General features: G+C 46.2%; 1 protein-coding gene across 12 annotated transcripts in view; it reads right to left on the bottom strand.

Annotated features, from left to right (window-relative positions):
- lrp1bb (low density lipoprotein receptor-related protein 1Bb) overlaps nucleotides 1–21,702 on the bottom strand; it is a 181,760-nt gene that overhangs the window by 132,918 nt on the left and 27,140 nt on the right. For 11 of the 12 annotated variants that reach the window (XR_015102280.1, XR_015102281.1, XM_086123849.1 and 8 more), the window contains exon 2: nucleotides 3,609–3,731. The exons of the other annotated variant lie outside the window; for it this stretch is intronic. Coding sequence is in view for 9 of the 11 variants with exons in the window: in XM_086123849.1 (XP_085979975.1) it covers nucleotides 3,609–3,731 (123 nt within the window). In the remaining 2 variants the exon portion in view is untranslated. The remainder of the gene's footprint in view (nucleotides 1–3,608; nucleotides 3,732–21,702) is intronic. 12 annotated transcript variants of the gene reach the window in all.

Genomic DNA, 21,702 nt, shown 5'->3' with positions numbered 1-21,702 from the left:
TTGATGACGGGCAGCAAGGGGGGGGGGAGAAAGCCGACCAGAGTGGCCTCCTCTCGAAAATCAAACAATGAATGGAAGAAACCTCAGTGCAGCCGTGAAACAAAGCTTCTTTGAGCAAGAATTTGAAGTCGGCCACTGACCCATTTTATCCTCGTTACCTCCGGCATTGACAATCGACAGGATTTAGTGGTCGAAATGTCCGCAAGACTGACAAAGCCCCGCAGAGCAGCATTTCTGACATGAGCCAAACGTCTATAAAATCCTTTCCCGAAAGGATTTCGCTTCTAAGACACCGTCCGCTAACGTGCAGAATAAATACAAGCACGTTTGAGAGACGCTGGAGGTTTCAGAGAAATCGAAACAGAAAACATAGCATCCGAGCGCCTCCGTCAAAAACACGACTAATAACAGCCTTGGCGTTCCTGGAAATTCCCTTTTTGACACTTCGGTATCGCCACGGCGGACGCTGAGCCGCCCCCGCCGAAAGCGGCACAGGCGTGACGCTGCGCGCATCCTGAAGGCTTGAACTCCACTACGGGTGAATTGCCGTGTTACCGAGGTTTCTTGTGCGATTCCTGGGAGGGTTTTTTTTTTCCCCTCCCCTCGAATAACTGTCAGCGACGAATCGGTCCCAGGAGGCCGTTGGTCCCGGCGAAACCGGTACCTCCTCTTGTACTGTATTCCAATCTGAGGCAAGCCCCTCATAAGCCCCGAAGATGCGAGTGATGATCTATTTGTGACCCAGAAGGAAAAAGGACATCACTGACCACCATTTTTTAAATTCTAAAAAGTAAAACCCCTTCGCAAAAGTGTTGTGTACTCCATGCACAGGACTCATTCATACTTTGCTTTTAGTTTGAAGACATCACATTTTCTCATTTCCCTCGTGATACCGCGGCCGATCTTTGGGGAAAGTGGAATATATTCCGGTCCTGCCTCCTGTTTGCTGATCTAATTCCCCCTTTTCTCTCAACAACATCATCCATGTTAATGAGCGCTGCACGATTCTTGAATGAACATGCAAGGTGTTCTTTCTCCCGGCACCGGGAACCCAAACAGGTCCTGCAATAATCGATGTGATGATTCATGGCCTTCTGGAGATGAAGTGATTTAGCCCCGTAGCGACCGCGCAGAGCGAGGCCGGATCATATTTCTCAGATGAAAACAGGTTGGTGAAGATACTGGACTAAATCGCAGTCACAAAGGAACACGGCGAGACCGGCCACGCCACCGAACGTGACGCGACAAGCGATATTGACACGTATCTGTGCTCCTTTTTTAGCGCGGTTGAAATCGTTGCTATATTCCCAATGGACGTGACATAGAGATAAAGACGAGACGACGAAATGGAAGAGGTTTTTTCCCAAAACCTATGGAAGGCATCGACAATTTATGCAGAGTGCCTCCACTTCAATTCCATTTGTCAAACAATTTCAAAAGCGTTCCTACGTGTGTCAAAAGTGGTCACATTCCATCGTTGAATAGTCCACTTCAATGAATACGACTACAGATAGCAATCAATCTTCATTTTATGAAAACAACGTAAGCGCCGTCGCTGTCTGAGCGTAGCGATGAGAAAATCCCATTTCCGCAATTCAGTCAGCCCCCCGCCGCCCCCCTTCCGAAAAAAGGGTTGTTTAATCTTTGCAAATTGGGCCCAGTGGCCTTTCGGTCCGATAGTCGCGGTGACGTTGCATTAGCACAGCAGTCACCGAGGCATAAACTGCCTCAGCAAGCCTCCCCTCGGTTGCGTTAATCCAATCGAGAATGTCCAAGTAGTTGTGAACATGATAACAGCTGCTGACTCTAATTAGATCATGTTGACATAAACAGAGAGTTTTCATTTGGTTCCTGTAATAAAACACCACAACATCTCGGTAATATGACTTTTCTGCTCACGGGGATTCATCACGGCGACACTGCGTGGTCAACTTCTGCGCATAAGTTGCTGACTCAGAAAATTCGGGACTTGACAGAATCGTATTTTAAAAAAAAAAAAATAGTAGGATATAGTTTGATAATTTATCAAAGCACATAGCTGATCCGAAACATTGAGAATGGCTCATGACGATGCCTGCGCGTCTGATTTGGAATTGGATTTGCGGCATTTCAAATATTGCAATAAAAGAAACATCATCGAAAGACACGCAGGACATTAAAATGTGCTCGGGAGCCGACCACCGTGTGCGACGGATATTTTTTCGTAAGTGTCTGTGTGGCACAGCTTCGCGGCTCTGATCACATGAATGGATTAGGAGCGAGCGGCGGGTGTTGCCGCCGTGCAAACTTATCGTATGCTTCTCTTGGCAAAATGGAAATAAGAGGCTTACGCTCGGTTGATGGAGCCAATTCAGGGGTCGAGGAGAAGGGGACAGGTGGGGGGGGGGGGGGGGGGAGACAAGCATAGGGTGGAAACGCACACACCGACTGGATGCGGAGCAGCCGCATTTCCTGCTTTTAGTGAGCATGCGGTCCCATTGAAAAAGTTGGCCGTTTGTGCCGTATTTGAGGACGGTAGTTGTGTTCAAACTATATATTAGAGAATGTCTACAAACTGGAAAAGAGGAGTATTAAAAAGGCCATTAGGACGGCGCCCCCCGTTATTGGTCTGCAATAACCGCAGCTACACCCAGCAGGAGTTGCGGTCGAGCTGCCACGGTACGTTTTTTTTTTTTTTTTTGCAATGGTTAGCAACACTGATTGGGGTTAGCGTGTTAGCATGTGAGCACGGGGGGGTGCGACCGTGAGTGTGAATGGTTGTTTGTCTACGCCGGGTTGGCTCCAGCCCTCCCCACAACCCTAATGAGGGCAAGCGTTAGAGACCAACGGATGATTAACCGTGATCGGCGTTGTTTTGCCCTTCGGGGTGACAACCTGCCAATGAATTCAACCAAAAGCAGCAACAGGGGAGCGCCAGGAGTCGCTGTTCTTTCTTCTTGGCATGCGGCTAATTAAGACAAGAAGACAAGCTTTGTTTGCGTGAAGGTGCATTTCATGGCCTTTACGTTGCATTCATGTTGTCACATGGGAGCGATAACAAACTGATTTGTGCCTAGCATCGCATTGGTTGAGGGATTGTTGTACTCGCGGGCGGCTCCGTGATGCTCTCACAATGAGAAAATGGATTTTTCCCGTGTTGCTTGGCTAATTTGTAACGGCAGCACATCATGCAACTGCGATTCAAATTCTGTGGCTAAGACTCAACTACAGGATATCGTCGCTCTTTTCTCTGTTCCGGGAAGGCATTTGCAGAATTTTGTGAAGGGTGACGTGAAGATTTCGGCTTTTCATCGGCGGATAACTTGTTCACGTCACTTGTGCTTTCGTTCTATTTGAGGACAGACTTGCAGTCAGAGTCCAATATTAGCACACACGGCTAGTTTGCCGTGCCGCACCAGCCCCGTGTTGATTCTAGTGAGACATCCATGCTGCTAACGCTAAAAACGTAGCTGCCGATTAATCAACTCCCGGCCGTAATTGCCATTGTGCGCCGGGAAAGTCGATGCTCGCTAGCGACAGACAAGACCCTTCATAATTGGTTGGTGCGTGATGATGCGTTCTACGAAAAGGTGGCATGCTTGAGGGGTCGGATGGAATGATGGACTTACAAGTCACGTCCGACTCATCGGAGTCATCAGGGCAGTCGGGCTCGCCGTCACAGAGCCAGGCCTCGGGGACGCAGGTTTCCCGATCGTGACAGTGAAACTCGCCTACATCGCACAAGATGGCCTCTGGATGGACAAAAGGAGAACGGGGCGGAAAGGAGAAACAAAAAGAATGTAGTATGAGATGAGGACAGTGAAAGTGGGTCACGTGTTCCGAGCGAGACGCGAGGAGGATGGCGAGCGGGCCTGCCCCGCAACCGCTTGTGGCGAGGTGACGGCCGGCACCTCATCACCGCGGTCACTATTTTAAGAGTCTGCCACTTGATTGCGCAAATGTACCGCCGAGCGTACGCGCGGTCGGATTCCTCCGTCACCCGCAGGTGGAGACCATTTTGTCGGTGTTGCTGAAAACGCCCGTGAAAGAGAAGGAGCGAGACACGGCGCCAGAAGTGTCTCCGACAGCGACTCCAACAAAGACGCAATGTCCTTCACTTTAGAAAACGATTATGAGGCGGTTTGGCAGAATTGCCTTTATCCCTCCGCCTTATTGCATTTGATGGAGGGAAGGCGCCACTTGAGCGGAAGCTTCGCCGAACGAAGAATCATAGTTGCGCTTTCATTATAGCAAGTATCCATCAAAGTGCTGACATGTTTGCTGCCGGTAGCTGTCGAAGATTTCAGCTTGATCATCCCTGAGAATGACACATCATTTGAAGGGGGGAAAAAAAAAAGTGGTACACTTCAACCCCAAGAAATACAAAGGGCTTAAAAAAAAAAAAAAAAAGTATTTTTGCTCAGAGCACCACAAAAACGCGTGTTTATTTGTACCTTTAGCTCCCAAAGAAGCTCGCACTCTGTTGCCTTGTTGTTTTTCTCCTCCCAACAGGGTCCGACGCCATCAGAGGACGGAATGGAGCATGTGGGAAACTGGCTTTGCGGGATTTGAATAGCGGGAGTGATAATTCAACATGTTACTGCTCAGCTTCCGGGCCCCCTGCAGCAGATTCACTACCCGGGGACACAAGTGAAAAGGTCAAACGGCTCATTCATTCCGTCGCTCCTTTTTTTTTTTCTTTTCCCCCCCGACTGATGCAATACATCTGAAACTTTGCCATTGAAATGAGAAGTCTGGTCATTTCACGTTTTACACGAGGGCATTTTTAATTGCTTCAACCCAGCGTGATCACCATTTTAAAATATATCTGGTCAATTGCGGGAGGAAATTGGAGAAGGACAATAACGCCGCAGCGTAACATACAAAGGCACCGTCGATGCGGAGTATCTGACGATGGAAAAGACTTTGTCTGGGCGTGTCCGAGTGATTGGGCTCCGAGTGGATCAGCGAGTGGTACAAAATTGCCGTCTTAAGTGCCACCCTGTCACCATGGATACAAGACGGAAAAGATGGAATACGCTTGGGGCCATACAATACTGCGACATAAATTACATGTCATTTTGTGTCGGGCGCATGTCAACAAGTCTTGACGGCGTCACTATGAAACAACGAACATCTGCGGCGCCTTCATTAGGTGCCGCAAAGCTCTCTGCGTGTCACTTTCATTATTTACAGCGACGCTCGCTTAAAATCTTCATGAAGGCACCCGTCGGCCATATGCCGGGTTTGCGATCGACAGAGGCGGTTCGCCGAAGTCTTCAAAAGAACGTCTGTCGCACCTTTCGAGCTTGAATGGATTAGCATTGAAAAAGGGGGCTTGGGACAAGAGGGGCCGTTTCCTCAATGGGCGATGGAAACCTTGGGAGAGACCCCCAGAGCAGCCCTCTTACCTATTGATGTTCTCCTTCCTTTCAAGCCACCGCACCTTGAAAGCTACGGGGCTAAATATATGGCTACCGATTGACCTCTTATTCCATTTCATCTTTTTTTTTCCCCTCTCCGGGCAGCCTCTCTTGCACAGCTGTTCTTGGAAAATACATACGTGGTGACGCAGGTCCTTCACATACGAAGGACAGGAAGGAAAAAAACAAACAACCAAACAAACAAAGGCACATTTCGATGAACATAGCTGAATAAAAGGGAGGAGAGGGAGGGAAGAGCTGAGAGAACCAAAAGAACTTCCAGAGGGTGATAATGCAAACAATCCAATTTGCATAAGAGTGGAAGCACGGTGGCACTGAGCCCGGCCGGCACATTATCATGAGCTGCGTTGCTGTCACCCAGCAGTCACCGGTGGCACAGTATCGAGGCTCATTAAAGCCATGGGGCTTTTCAAGTGTGCCGGATATTCGGAGGAACAAAGGAGGCGGGCAAACAGAAAAGGTTTCCTCACCCTCAAAAGATTTACGAGCCAGCACGCCCAGCAACGCAGCATATTGGATTTATTTTTATTTTTTTTTTTTGCTTTATTTGTTGTTTGACGAGAGATAATGCAGAGTGACAGGTCACTTGCTTCCAAGTTGAGGACACTGCAGCACTTGGAAATTCGACGAAGGGCTATCATTGCTAAAGCTTCGCTGTGTGAAAAATAACACAAAAAAAATAACAAACAAAATCAAAACAGAACATACAACCGGCCTTTTATATTTGCAAAGTGAAAGACGATGCACGGAGTACAACAAGTCAAATATCCCCATTTTTTTGATAATATGGTTTCACATAGCTGACTGCCAAAAGGCCGCCCGCGGTTGCCTCTCAATGAACTTGTGACGCTTTGGCGACGAGTTCAGGTCGTGGTACACTTTACGCTCACAGCTCACAGTAGGGCTGAGTGGAAGATGCGGCAGACAGTTCAAATTTGGCCTCCGGTATCAATTTAGACTTTACCTAACAACTGTTTGCAACACTTGTTGATGATGTCATCTTATCTTCCTAAGCATAAAAATGGCTTCAAATACATTGACTATAAAGATTGAGGCGCTTCCAACCGCAAGTACATCGATGTCAAACAGTTACCCATCATCCCTGCTTTCCCAACTGCTCTGAAATTACCGGGGAATGCTATATGCTAAGCTAATATGCTCCTCATAGGCTACTAGCTGTGGCTGGCTAGCTAGGCCACACAAGACAACTTGATATCATGTATATCTACCCCTTATATAATGTCTCCCTCTCTCTCTCTCATTCTCTCATAAATGTGCTTCAAGCAATTTAAAAGCCTTTACCAACAAAAGACTTCAAGATATTTCAAAGCAAGGAGTAGGTCACGAGCTAGCATGACTAAACACGGTGAGGAAACACTCCTCTAAATCACTAATTTTGGCCCCAGTGGCAGCGAATGAGTTCTGACAAATCTTGTTATCGCTAAAGGCGAGCGTGGGGTAGCTAATCATGCGACATACGGAGCATGGAGAGAGAACAGAAGAAGACGCCAAAGCCATGCTAACCACAAGTTAACATGATAGAATAAATGCTTGGGTGCTAGGCTACTGTGAACTTTCCCCAGAAGTCTGTCTGGAACTGTGTTATAGCGGAGAGTAATAAAATATCCAATAAGCAGTGTCTAGAGAGAAAATAAAACAAGCTCCAGCAAGTATAAACGTCCGAGACCCAAAAATGAATCCCTAAATTGCTGCATGTATAAACCAAGAGAAGGCTGGAAGACTTTAAACCTATATTCATTGATGAAGTCTTCAAATCTTTGTAATTAGCGTCGGGCGTCATCATTTGACACATTTTCGATGATTGTGATTTGTGTGCTTCTCACTAATTCAATCTCGATCATGATGACAGCCAACTTCAACACAGAAGCAACCTTCACTGTCTCCTTTCTCGTCCGCACATTAAGATAGAGAATATGTTAATCCTTCATGTTACTAAGGACATACGCACCCCAATTTCCGTCTCGTGCGCATGCACCGAGATTAGCGATTTTAAACCATCTCACACTGTCAGTGCAGCAAGCAGCCCAGGTGCAGGTCATATGCATAATGGATGAGCGCGAGACCGCCGGCCAACCTAAGCAGGCTATTAAGTGTAACAACAGCACAATGCGGTCTCGGCGTGAGTCTTCAAATTGTTAATCCACCCCAAAACATGTAGCGTAGTGTGACGCATCTCAATGTTTGCCACGTGAATAATACATCTTTATTACAAGCGTCTTTCTGGAAGTGAGATCCTCAATGTGGTATTTCGTTGAAATGCCATTCGAGTCAAGTCTGATGAGAATATTACGACTGAAGAGAGTCCCGTGACTCTGCTTACTGATGAATAATTTGAGGCTGTCATGATCCTTGTGGCTGCACGGCACTCGTGGTACAGAAAATATTAATCAGCCAGCGCGTAGAAAGTTTATGGCTTCAAAAAGTAGAACACAATTTCTTCTGGGAAAAAAGGCTGCACTTTCCAAGCGGCAATGGCTGAACACTCTATCTAATACGTCCTGCCATGAAACTGATAAAGGATCCATAGGTAAGGGCTTTGATCAGATGATATCACATGATTGACCTTCAATGGACTTTAGTGATTAAAGCATGATGACATTGCCTCTGCTGAACCTGAATCATCCGTTCCAGGTGTTCTAGTCGGCTAGTTTTTTGTTTCCTTGCAAAAGGCTGAAGGCCATATACATATTTTCCCACATGCTTGGAAGAACTTGATATGGTCAACTGAATGCAAACCAATTGTCAGGAAAAGCCTACAAGAACATCTGAACTTCATTTGGGTTTATTCAGAGGCACCTTAAATGGTGGCGGATGCGTGATGATTCCCATTTAAGATGCGTTTGAATGTGCTTCATTCTGAACACTTGCACCAGCATCCCCAAGTGCGCAACCACACGACCTCAAGTTGACCTCAAGAATCTCAATTGTTATATGGGTTAAAGATCTTGGTCTCAGTTTTCATTTTCCGTCAAAAAAAAAAGGCTGAACTTTGAACAGGGGTGTGCTGCTTTCTTATATCCCCCATCAAAAGACAATAGCTGATAACCGCGATCATTTTGCTCACTCCGACCATCACATCATTTTCTGACCGTTTTATCTCCTCGCGCTAGCTTGACCTCCATCGCGAGCGGGCTCACTTTCATGTCCGCAACAAGAATCAGGGCACGCTGCTAAACGCCAGTGCACAGAAACAGCCACCTGCTCCTCCACATAAACCCCAAAACATTTGGATGAATTATTCATACGCAGTCTCGTCATTCATGGTTGACATGTCTTGCTGGCTTCATACATACAACACCAAATAGACATTTTCATCATTGCTGCGCTTATTTTCAACTTGACCTTCACTTCATGTCATGATCGTGACGTTGGGAAGGCTGCGATATCGTCACTTGTCCAATCAGAAACCGCAGCGGTTAGCTTAGCAGCAGGGCCAAAGCGCATCTCTTCCAAACACACATTCGGAAGCGAGCGGCACTTTGAACCTTACTTATACTCTTTTTTTTTTTTTTCTCGTCAGGTTGTCAACATGTTTACAGCATGACAAAAGCTTGTTATGATTGACGGCAAGGTGCCAGCCTGTCAGCACAAAATACCTCGCGACAAACCTGACGGCATGAATCCGAGCGTTCACCGTAAAAGAACATTAGCGGCTATCGAGCTTTTCAGTGCATGTCACTAAAAATAGGACTCATTCTTCAAAGTATCCTGAGCCGCACGGGCCCGAGGATATTGGAGTGTTCCCTGCCCGCTGACGACGCTCGCCGTGTTATTTATGGGGCAATTCGGGCGTCTGTGCATGCAGATTGTTTCTCGAATTCCGTCAGCGTAAAGCATCCGGGAGACGTGCCACTTGAAATGTACATGGGAAATGGAGGCGATATGGACATCAAATTGCAATTGGACCTGCGGCGGAAACCCAGCCGTGGATTAATCAGCGGCACACAAACGCGACGAGACGCGTCCTCCCCAGCGGCGTGCACTGCCCGCGACCGCCTCGAGTGGCGAGAGAATGGAGGAGCGGACGATCGCACGACGGAAATGAAACAATATTTCCAACTTGCTGTTTGCCAGCCCGTTCTTTGATACCCTAAGAGGTTAAAAAGTTGCCGCGGTGCGGACATACTGTACGGGCGCGCTCGCGATTGGTATCGAACAATATTACACCTCGCTCACGCGGTGACTCCAGGCCGCAAAAGATGCCATGTACGTCCTTGAAATAAATGCCGTCTCTCTGCCATGCGAAGAGGGCAACTGGAGGTTTTCCCACAATTTATGAGCAATGATCGATAAGTTGTTTTGACGCGGTAAAATAGATTTGCCGTTGACAATTCAATTCAGCTGTTTGCTTCAGAACGCCTTAGCAAAGGCGATTGATTCTGACCCAAGAGGACACGAGTATTTGGAATGTTTTATTCAAAAGCAAAAAAATGTTGCTTTAGATACCAAATGACTGCCGTCAGCAAGATTTTCCTTCCCCGTTTGTTTGAAAGCTTGCGTATTACGCATTATGCAACATAATCAAAAGAATGCCACATCTTCATTGAAGCAACAGAGTGAATGAATAATTTATCATGTCAAATGTGTTCCAAAGCCGCGAAGGCCTCTTGATGAGTCATGAATTTGTACGATCAACACGTTCTGAAGCTGCCATCCCTTCTACCCGAGCTCCTCCACCCCGATAGCCACTCGGTTTAACCTTGCTAACGCGAACATAACACAACGTCTTCCGGCAAAATTGGCGAGCTCCGACTGTGAGCGGCGTCACGAGGAGGCGCGACGACTGCGAAGACGCCAGCAAGGCGGACGGGCGCTTTTCCATTCTGACCGGCAATCGCCAGTTGGCTTACGTTGCCATGAAGCAGAATCCTGAAGATACGACTTGAATTCCACCTGTGACCACTTTCATCATGCAACCCCCCCCCCCCCCCTAAAAACATGCATCTCAAATCATCTTCCCTCATTGAAATGAAGGCAAGTGCCATGAATGTGTTCCGGGTTCCCCTAAAAAAAGGCAACAAAAACAATTTTGCAAAGAAAAAGAGCACTCTCCAAGAAGAATATACGTTCTAAAAAGCTACCGTAATGACGTTAGGCCTGTCACCACCCCGGCCGTCGATGACATCATTAAAATGTCGCCAGATTTGCTCATGTTCAATGAACATTGTGCTACCCCCTCCCTCTCTTTCGACAAATAAGTGATTTATCTTGGCTAATACTCTCCTTTATCATTGCGGTAAGAGCTATATATATATTCCCCCTAGAAATTTGCTCACGATGAGCTGCTCCTCGGTATGATTGCAGCGGTCATGCGTGAATCACATTTGCATGACAATGTGTCATTATAGCGCCGATGATAACCCCCTTCATCCCGGATTCTGCCGGGCCCCCTTTTTGTCCCTGCCCTGTCCAAGGTCAGCTAATAATGGTGTTCCTCTATCTTAACCAGCAGCAGTCTGAGGGATTTATAACGGCGCTCCATGTGGTGATTACCAATCAGGTGGAGTAATAGCTGCTTAAGCAGACGGGGTTCCCGCCATCACTGAGAGGTGAAGTGCCTGTCAAGGTTGCCACCGAGTTTGTCCGACGTGTGCCGAGTCTCGACGGGGGCATGTCAGCGCCTCAGCCGTAGCCTCCACATTAAAGCGCATTATCGGAGGTGAGGCGCGCGAGAGCTGTACGGGGGGGGGGGGGGGGGGGGGGGGGTCGCCGCGCCCGGTCAGAGTCTACAAGGGGGCCGCTCGGTATGTAACAAGTTGCATTATTGAATTGCAAACAAGTTGTAAGGGTGAGTGACAACTTTTAGATGAGCGTCGAAGTGGGGAAGGGGGGGGGGGGGCTTTATTCTTACAGCGTAATTATTCATCCTGTGGTGCGTTCAAATGTAAGTGACCCCACTCACGAGTTTTTCAAGATAAGAGCGGTAGTTTCAGGTGATTTTTTAAATTATTATTTCATTAATTTTTTGCTTTGACGGGCATTCAACTCAACTTGATTTACAACAAGCTTCAGTTGGGCAATTAGTGGGGGGGAAAAAAAAGCTGTTTGGTGTCAGCCCACGTTGAAATTTACGGTCAAAGTAAACATCAAAGAGAATTTGACCTTGTGTTTTTAAAACAACGGTATCTTTGCCTTTCAGTCTGCTACCTTAATGCCATTGCTAATTAGCAAAGCCGCTCGGCAGTTTTGCACCGGAGCGGCACATACTCGTGAATGTAAATGCGATAGGCAAATGAGAATGAGGTTTTATGGACACTGTATAGTAATCGTACGGCTCGAACCGCGAAAACGATAAGACAAACGTTATTAAAAAGGTCAGCAAATGGCATCTCGGCTCAACTGACGAGCCGTAATCAAGCTCTTGCCATCGCAAATGGGACATTTGTGTCATAACGGCTGCCACCGAGCTACCGATGCACGTGATTAAGATGGACTTGCCCTTTTGTCGACTCGCCATCTTGAGCCCACGTCAGGTTTTCCAAAAGCCCACGAGGCGGGGGGGGGGGGGGGGGGTCCTCGCGCCCGGATCTGATGAGCTTTCATTGCACAATCGAGGAGGTAAAGCGTCGCGGTCTTGCCAAACAAAACAGCGTCGGGAAACAAGCGCAACTGCTGCACACGGTGACGTGTAAAGAGCTTTTGACAAAAGTATGGGGACAGGAACCTTTTTTTGCGCTTACAAAATGTTGTAGCGTCCATTCAGCCATTTACTACAGCAAAGGTAAAAGTAAACTGGAGCTTTTTTTAAATTCTTATTTTAGACCAAAAAAAAAAAAAAAAAGGGAGCAATTTGCAATCCACACGTGAAGGCCAATATCCAAAAGAAGGAACGACGCGCTTTAAGCGGCCTCGCCGGTGACTGAGTCCTTCGCAAAGCTCTACTTAAAAAAAAATAATAATTTTTTTTTCCTGCCGACAGACAGGAAAACGTCTGTGGTGCAATGCCTGAAGGTTAGACGGATTTCGATCATATCCGACATTATGGATGAAGTTGGCAATCAACATCTCTGCCCCTGACGGGTATCGATCAGTTCCACCTGGAAAGCTCTGGAGCACCCAGATATGCTCTTGAGAGCCGACCGCCTTTCACAAACATCTCAACACGTCGGAATAGTTTTATTCGGTGGATTTGTTGTCAAACTGCTTCACGAGCGAAGAGGTCGAAATGAATTTCACGTTGGCTAAGGTGCAAGACCCCAAAGTCACGTCTGTGCCGCAGCCACTGTGGCTTATCAATTTTCATTGTGTGTCTGGGTGGTGAGGAAAATTTGATGCAAGACCGAGATCTTCCTCCTTCCGCCTGAACAAAGACCCTCCTTAGTCAACCCAAATAAGAACCTCAAAAATGAGGAGGCAAGTCCGACATGAAAAATGGGCCAAAACTTGTCATACAACAGAATCTACAAATGTGCGTCGTGGAAATAAAAAGAATAGATTGAGCATGGCTGATAACACTTTCATGGTCCATCATTTTACTAGCCGCCGCGTGTATATTTAATACATCATTTCAATAATATACGTTTTGCATTATTTGTAATATTTGAAACAGATTTGATTTGCTCTGCAAAGAACATTTCGTATGCTGCGCCGAACGAAGCGTTTCCCTTTCTTCCGAGAGAGACCAAAAATGTGAATAAATAGTCCACATTCAAATGCGGAACTCCATCTGCTAAACTATGTCAGCTATTCCAAGAAAAACGTGAAGGGGACATGCTGCACTCCAATCAAATCTTTTCCACCCTCGCGAGTCATGATCATCACCGCACACCATCACGTACGCGCGCGGCCGCCATGTAAACACGTCTGCTGCCAAATAATTCAAATAGCAGGATTTTACGAAGCAACGCGCCTCCCGCTCGTATTAAAATGCAAATGCATAGGTCGCGCGTGTGGCGGCAGAGCGCTTACATTCATTAGGTGCCGCAAGTCCCCAAGCTAACGAAGGAAATGGAAAACAACACCGAAATCTTGTTCAACAAAGTGGAGAACAGCTTGTTTTGCACATCTCGTTCTGGAAGCTAATGCCTTCCTAATATGTGAAGACACTTTCCTTAGTTTTTTTTTTTTTTTTAAAGGAAAGTCCAGTAAAATAAGATATATATATATATATATATATATTTTTTTTTTAATCGTACTGTATAAAATTCCATTCCTTTGCATCCAATTAATTTTTGCTGTGCTGTTTTTTTTGGATGACTAATTAAAAAGAAAAAAAAAACAAAGAAATAAAGCGAATTTTAAAATAACTCATGCCTTTTTTTTCCTAAAGCATTTGGGGAATTAACGACAATGCCTCATTTGTAAGTGGATTTGCTCTGATAGGATCACCTGTCATTATTTGTTTGCTGTTTTTGTTTTTTGGTAATGCACTTCCTCACTCTTTATCTTTGCGTTAAATCAATAAAAGCGATGCGGTGGAGGGCCACAAACAAATCAGCAGTATTGGCATTTCACCGCGTGCCGAGATGATTTATTTATGTAAAATAATACCATGCAAATGCACAACTGCAGCACGCAGGGCAATAATGAGAATATGACCGACGCAAGGGGGGGAGCCAGGAGAGAAGAAACCTCGCCGGGGTTTTTTTTTTTTTCCCCTCTCTTTTGCACCTTTACTCCACCTATGCATCACACACGAGCCGGAAAAGTTGACTCCATTATCACGGCATCTCGTTTTTTTTTACGGAGAGGAACAATATTTCAAGCTATCTCGAGCGTTTCCACATTTGGTGGAGAATGCCTCCGTGAAAGCATTCTGAGCATCATTACGCCGTGTTAGCCGCCGTCATATCAATTATCGGTAGCAAGACACAAGCACAACGTGACGATTGCAATGCATCTCCAAAGCGGCCGCTGTGTCTTCGAAGACAATTGAAACATCAAAGCAAGCACCGCCAGCAACAGCATCCGTCTTTCCCGGACGCGCCCGCCAGTGAAATAGATTTGCTGTATCGGACGAAACTGTAAACATTTATGACTCAAATCCATTAGGGGAGTCGATCGGGTCAGCCTCTTCGGGGCATGAAAGTGAGTCAACAGAGGGAGGATCAGAGCTTCATTATTGCCTGATTAAAATCAATTTGCTGGATCTGACAAGGAAGGTGGGAAGCCGAAATGAGAAACGGTCCTCGCGCGCCGCGCCGGACACGAACCGCGATGATTTGGAACAGATGGCATTTGCCGCACGCGCTAATAAAAACTCCAAAAGGTCATCAGATGTGGCCTGTCGCGCAAAACAGACCGTTAGGATTAAGATGAACAAGACGGGGTCATTTTGAGATGCTTCACGATGAAGACAAATGAAACCAGATGTTGGGCTGCGGGATTGGGCGGACGCCGTTCATTCCGGGACCACCGTTCAATGAGCAAATTCCAGCCGCGTATGTAAACTCCAAAAACATACAGCGACGAAGCAGTAAAATCGAATGTTGTTTTTTATGGGGCTAATTAATTGAAAAGGGGCAAGGGGTTTTCGTTTAACCAGCTTGGGTTTGAGAAAAATAGCCACCCAAATAACTCAAGAGAAATGAGATGGCTGTTGCTTTGGTCCCTTTCAACAAGCGGACTGAAAGGCTCATCTAGGTGGTTGTTTTGCAGACACAAATTCTAATTCTGAGTTTTACGTCTGGTTTTGGCAACTGGGAGTGGCCATGAAAATCCGAGGCCTTTTTTTTTTAAACTCATTCAGTACCAGCCAATTCTAGACCAAGTCTGAAAAGACGTTTAAAAACGTCTTTGGGAGTGAATGAGTTAAAGAATGGTTCACTATTTGCCAAAATGCTTGTTGTGAAGTCAGCTGAGTAGCTTTTCACCTTCCATTCCGCTGGTTTCATATTGATTAACCTTTTCAGGGACAGCGGTCACGACAGTGGACGGCTTATCGCGTTATCAGGTTACTGGGTGCATGACAGGGTCCCACACCAAAAAAAAAACAAAAAAAACCCTGAAATAAATAAATGAATGAAGGCCATCTGATGCCAGCGCGAGTCGTTATTTTCGCTCACTTGCCAGTGCAATTGGGTGTGAAGACACAGATTGCTGCGACCAATCGCGGAGAACAAGGTGGAACTTGCAGGCATCACGAGGCACTTGACCTTTCAGGCAGTTAATTAATGAGGCGGACAGTCGCTTTGGGGTCACTTAAAGAAGCACAGCACTTATTTTATGCGCCATTTAAGTAATGAAAGGGGACCTAAACACCATTCAGGGGCCTTCCTTAATATCACATCAACAAAACAGAAGCTCAGGATTTAAGAAGCTCTTCTTTTTTTTTTTTTTAAATAGCAAAACACCAGCAGCTCATCCCTGAGCCCACTCACATCGTCTCGCGGAGGCCCAAGGTGCTCGTTAGCACTTTGGCGTGGCACTGACGAAAGGACATCGGTTAGAATTAGTCCAAGTAGCAAAAGAAAAGACTGAGTGGACGCGGAAGAACGCTCGGCGTTAGCGAGGTCGCTTCTCGCGGCGGATGAGAAAAGTGGGGTTAATCACGGCGCATTGGGCAAAAGCTTTGCTGGAGCGGCACTCCGTTAAAGCTGACGTGTTTTGGCCAAGGCGGCGGGATCATCTATCAACGCCAGCCGCCCGAGTTTCTACCGCAAATGACCTGTCGATAACGGGCGCAGAACTTTGGAGAGGAGTTAACAACAACAACAACAAAAATCCACGAGGGTCTTTCTATACAATATGTCAAAAAAATGAAACAAGGTGCAGTGCTGACTTGAGATACAAGCGACCCGACTTAAGTGTTCCATTGACGTTTTCTGGTGAGGTCCATTTAACGCGACTGTCAGCCGTTGCTCTCATCCGGCGTCTTACGCTTCCGATGTGTTGCAAAGTGGATATTTCAGTAAGTTGGAAAAAAATGACAGCAATAGAACGTTTAACTCATGATCACAGAAGAAAAGGTAAACATCTCGATTTGTTTCAACAGCGTTCTCCCCCCCCCCCCCCCCCAGGTTGTCGGTTGTGTTTCTAATTAAAGAGAGCGCTATTTAACACGGGCACTCACTGCTGCTCAATTTCCTCTTCTCATCAAGCCAACATTACTTCATGTTAGCCCAGTGAGAACTGTTTGCTAGTTAGTAATTCTCTAAAAAGCTCAAAGGCGATACGGGAAATGGGAATTTAAGACACGCGTAAGTAAGGACTTGGTTTGTCCGCCATGTTTTCCGTGCGGTACTTCCGCTGAAGAGAAAGCGAGTTCTTGTTGGCATCGGACAGTTTGCCACTGAGGGTGATCAATATTCGCATGACACTGCTGACGCACGGAATCAGGAACGAAATCAGATTGAGTCCGGCAAGCCCGGTCGGTGGAGCGTTGTTGTCGAGAGGGAGGACTAGATTCCGTGTCAATATGCCCCCTAGGGGTTGTAGTTGGTGGCACACTCTGGTCCTGAGCATTTGGCTTCATTTGCCGAGAGATGAAATGGCTTTGGAAAAAGGGTTGCATTTTCCAGAACGGGAAGGAGTTTTCCTTTTTCTTTTCTTTTTTTCAATGACAAAAAAAATCTCTAACCATTTTTTGGTACATTTTAACCTCCGCCCACTGAACGCTTCCCCGCTCAGCATTAGCACAACTCGAAGGAAGAAAAGCAAGTGTGATCTGACAGCTTGTGCCGTGCCACCCGACCTGTGTAAGATTCAGGCTGCGAACACCCGCAGTCAAAGTGTCTTTCCGCCAATGGAAAGTGCCCGTCTGAAGGTGATAGACTGCGCTGGCCTGCGGTCACACTGAGTCACTGAAGCCGACACGCACAAACTCCAGAAAGTGCCCAGGCTGTGCCCCAAGCAAGGTGACTCAAGTGGCCACTCTTCAAATGCTGGGCCACCTGGCATCTCGCTGTCCCTGTGGCCATAATCTGTGCAGCAGACATTGAAATGGAATTTGCCACTTCTTTTTTTAATACCATACAAACCTTGGGATGAGAACTCACCTCATTCAAACAATTCCAAAACGGCAATTAACTGTGAAAGCATTTCGAAAGTCAGATTTTATGGTAGGTCTCAGCATTTTTGGCCAAGCTGTTGGGAGCGCATCTGTCGGAATTCAGGAAATACTCCACAGTGTCAAGCTTCTAAAAGAAAATCTATTACAATATGCTTTACGACTGGCAGCTCAAGCTTTACAGACTCCATACTCCCGATTTTACTTTCAGGCTACAGTCAAGGTTGCTCTGACCCTCTGAAAGAGTGTTATGCCCGCTCATGTTGGATCAAGTCATCGAGCTGGAATGGGGTTTAAAATTCAAGTCTGGTACTCACGCTGTGAAATGGTTGCTTGTCAGCCCAGATTGCCTAGACTCTGCTGTCATTTGTTTCACTTCTTATGACACTTATCCTCCTTTGTTTGTTCATGTCTAATGTGTTGTACATCGAGGATTTGGCCTTTGGTGTCGATTGGCACCTTGACGACCAATTGCGATAACGCTCGCTTGTGACATCATTGTATCCGCCGCAGTGCGGAAATGGCGAGCTAGCTAGCGAGCTGCTAGCAAGAAATGGTGCGCCCACGTCCCACAGTCAACCATCCACCCTGCTTTTCCCGCAGCTGGGGAACGACCACAGGAAAGCTACGCGCTACGCTATCTTGTGCCACACCTGCTAGCTACGAGCTGCTGCTGGAGAGCTAATACGGCTCAAAGCTGTTCTTCCGATGGTGCAGAGCTGCTCATCTTAGTTATTAATTCTCCATACTACGGTTTTGACAAGTAATGTTCGCACTAAAGAAGGATGAGAAGTCATCGACAGAAGATGGAGGGCCCGTGCTAACCGCTAAGCTATCGTGAATAGTCGTGAAACACCAGAATAAGTAATTAGGTGGTACAAGACACGTCTGACCGAATGGGTCATTTACGAAGTGCGAAATGACTTTTAGGCCTTTTCCGCCCATTCTAATCCTTTCCCCATCGTACAAACCATGTAGATCAGCAAATGTTGGCAGAAAATAACGACAATCAAAACAAACCTCTGTTTAAAACATTTTAATGCTGATATAATGCTGAAATAAAAGCTTCCGACACTCTTTCTATAAGGTACCTGACAAGAGACCATAAAAGAGAAATAACGCATTTAATGAGCTCCACATTAGCCGCCCAAAAATGCAGGCTCTTTGCAGCAAATGTAATTTGTAGCCAAGACATTCTTCTTGAGAGTTGACACAAAACACCAACCTTAAAGGATGAAGCTGTGTCAAAGTCCAAAGCAAAACGACAACCCAGATGCCCGATTAAAGCCCAATTTTGCTCTCATTTTCCGTCAGCATTTGTTCGACCGCCATTAGCGTAAAAGACGGGTAACCATGACAGACGTTTTTCCGCACACATTCTGTTTTCGGTTGGTACTGGGTAAATTGTCAAAGCCAACAAGGTTTCTATGTCTGGATTGTCCATTCGTGATAAAATCCTTCTAAGCGCGCTGAAAGACGGATAAGGTCATTGGCAGTTCTTAAGTGTGACCTTTGCGGTTCTGGCCAATGTTGGCTTAAAACTGCAGCTTTCTCCAAAGCGTATGACTTGCGATCGACATTCTGCACTGCATACATACATCTGACGTGTTCCAAATGTGCAGTAGAAGCAAGCTTGAGATGAAAGCAAAGCCCTGCGGTCTTAACAAGGAAAATGTAGCTTCAAGGGCAAATTACCCCGGAGCATCCTCCAAGGGATGGGCGGAAATGGAATGATAGGGGTCTCGAATTAATATCTGCCCCATGTTTTAGTTAATCTCTCCGTGCAGAAACCAATGCGACTCTCGTGACGATGTCAGTGTAATTGTTTTGCTGCTTAACAAGGAAGTCATCTGAATACTAAATTCAAGGCCGATTCCACGGAAGCGAGCAGTTTTGCAACGCGGCGGACGGGGACGGCGGCGCCGCGCTCGTCAAATCTAAAGATGAAATGAAGTGTTAAGACAAAAGCGCACGGCCTCGCCGGGGATTCGTCCGCATCCTCTCGACACCGACTTGATGAATGGTTCTAATCAAGTGGCGGCCCTCGACTGAAACGACCCCATGCGGACCGCACCTAATAACAGTCTGACAACAAACAACTCTAAATGGAATATTGATGCACTCGGCATTCACGGCCTCTCTTGTTTCATTGACAGCCGCTGGATCCTCTTAAGACGCCCCAATGAATTAAAACATGAACGCCGAGTCGTGTTTTTTAAACAAAATCAGAGGACACGCTTCGGGATGCTTTGACACATTGTATCAGATCATGGCTGAGAGGACAGCCATTATTCATGAGATTGTCAACCTGGTTTTTGTTTTGTTTTGTCTTTGGTGATAGGAATCAATTCAGTTTCATTCTGATATCAACATCTGGTGCATTAGTGGAACCTCATCCGGCGCGACCCAAGACCCTTCAAGTTAATGGCTTTGAAGGAAACAGTAGGGAGCGCCTCCGCTGTACCAAAACTCCAAATACTCCGAGACATTTTCGACATCCACCCTGCTCATTTCGCTCGGCTTGCATTCACCATCTGCCTTCCCATCTGGGCTCTTTCCTACATGGGCGAATGCCATTGTTTCACTGTCCAATTATCTTTGAATATGAACGTTAGAGCCTAGAATTTTTGTGGGCCTGAAAAGAAGCTAGAAATCACTCTACTCCTCGCGTACGCATTGGTGTACTGACAAGAGCGCCTCAATATTCAGACATACCAAGTGCAGAGGAATGTGTAAGCGCGGGTACGCGTCGAGGGAAAATCGGGCCGTCTTTATGTCCGGATTTTGCCCTTTCCCGACCGCGGAGATCAATCGGCCGACTTTCTCATGTCTGAAAAGAACGTCCAATAAGATTAGGACCGAAAATCTTCATGCGTGCCTGGAAAGCCGTCATCTCCCCGAGTCACGTGACCCCCACGCACTTTGACGCGAACAGAATGGAGCCGCGCCTTGACCGACAAACGAGGAGGCGTGTCAGACTGAGGACGGAAGTGAAGAATGTCAACGGAGTCGGTGAGGGCGATTTTTGTCGCCTTTGTGTGCTCGCTTTATTTTTAAAAATACCGAGAACCAACAGGCAGCCCAAAAAAAACCAAAAAAACACATTGTGTTTGATTTTAATTTGTATCATTTGCTCGTCTGGCCTGTTTGCTGAAATTGCTTGCGGGGGAGATTGTCGCCACGCGGAATTAAAACTCCAGCAAGTCGGTTCTGACGCAAGCAACAGCCGACATCAAACTTGGATTATTGTTATCTAACTCATTATAGCGCCGCGCTTGTGTATGATGATTGTTGTTTGGCTTGCAGTGTGAAAAACAACACTTTGTTTACGCAGGTAGGCCAGTAATTAGCTGCAAACGATTACTGTCACCCAAAGGTCAGTTAATCTTCAAAGGCATGAATGTTTTCTTTTTCTGCGGCTTGATAAAAACGACGCTTGGCATGACACAGTTTGGTTGACTCGAGTTCATGCTGATTTTAAAAAAAGAAATAAATAAAACACTTCAGCGCAGCGACAAAAGTGGCTTTGTGAGGCTTTTTGATGATTGCTTTGTCTTTCCAGCTGTTCAAATCTTGTCTACACATCGAGAGGTGATGAAATCCAAACGTGAGCCTTGTTCAATAATCACGTCTCAAAAATTGTTGGAAGATTTGAAGAGGGCTGGCAAAAAGAAATGTGGCTCTTGTCTTGACAAAAAAGTAACGTCTTATTTTTAATAGTATTTTTCTGTTGTTTCATGTTTAAATTACAAAGCATATTATATGAGATTTTAAATTGGACCGTTGAAGATAAACTGTGACGCAACCCCCGGCGATAGTTTTGCAACACGACAGACATATTTTATTTTTATGGCATCTGAAAATTTGTCTTCCTAATTATATGTGTCATTATGATCAGTAGCTAACGCCAAGGCCAGGGTAATTGATTTAGTCATGCTGAGACTTGTCAAAAACGTTCAGGTTTTGGCCTTTTTCGAAAAGCGCACTCAGTCACCGGCCATTGTTTCTCCTACCTGGATAATGTGCCTGTAATTTATTTCCGATAAATCTGCCTAGGGTCTCAGTTGACACATTAAAAAATGTTCCCCCGCGTCAAAAGGCATTTGCACAGCCCAGTGGGCTTCAGGGAATCCGCAGAGAAGCAATCAATCCTTGCCATAAGATTGAGCTGCCGAATTAGACAAGAATCAAGACTGTACACGTTTACGACTCAAAGGTCTGCAAAGGAATACCGAAAAATTGCAACTAAGTTAAAATGGCCTCAATGTATGTTTAGATTAATTACAGTCACTTTGGGGGGAGGAGAGGGTG

Source organism: Hippocampus guttulatus, chromosome 11 (assembly GCF_054856545.1).
Source record: "Hippocampus guttulatus isolate MCC_2025c chromosome 11, RoL_Hgut_1.0, whole genome shotgun sequence".
Classification (NCBI taxonomy): Eukaryota; Metazoa; Chordata; class Actinopteri; order Syngnathiformes; family Syngnathidae; genus Hippocampus; species Hippocampus guttulatus.
The sequence above is the reverse complement of the archived record's forward strand: the minus strand, read 5'-3'. Positions and strand labels throughout refer to the sequence as shown.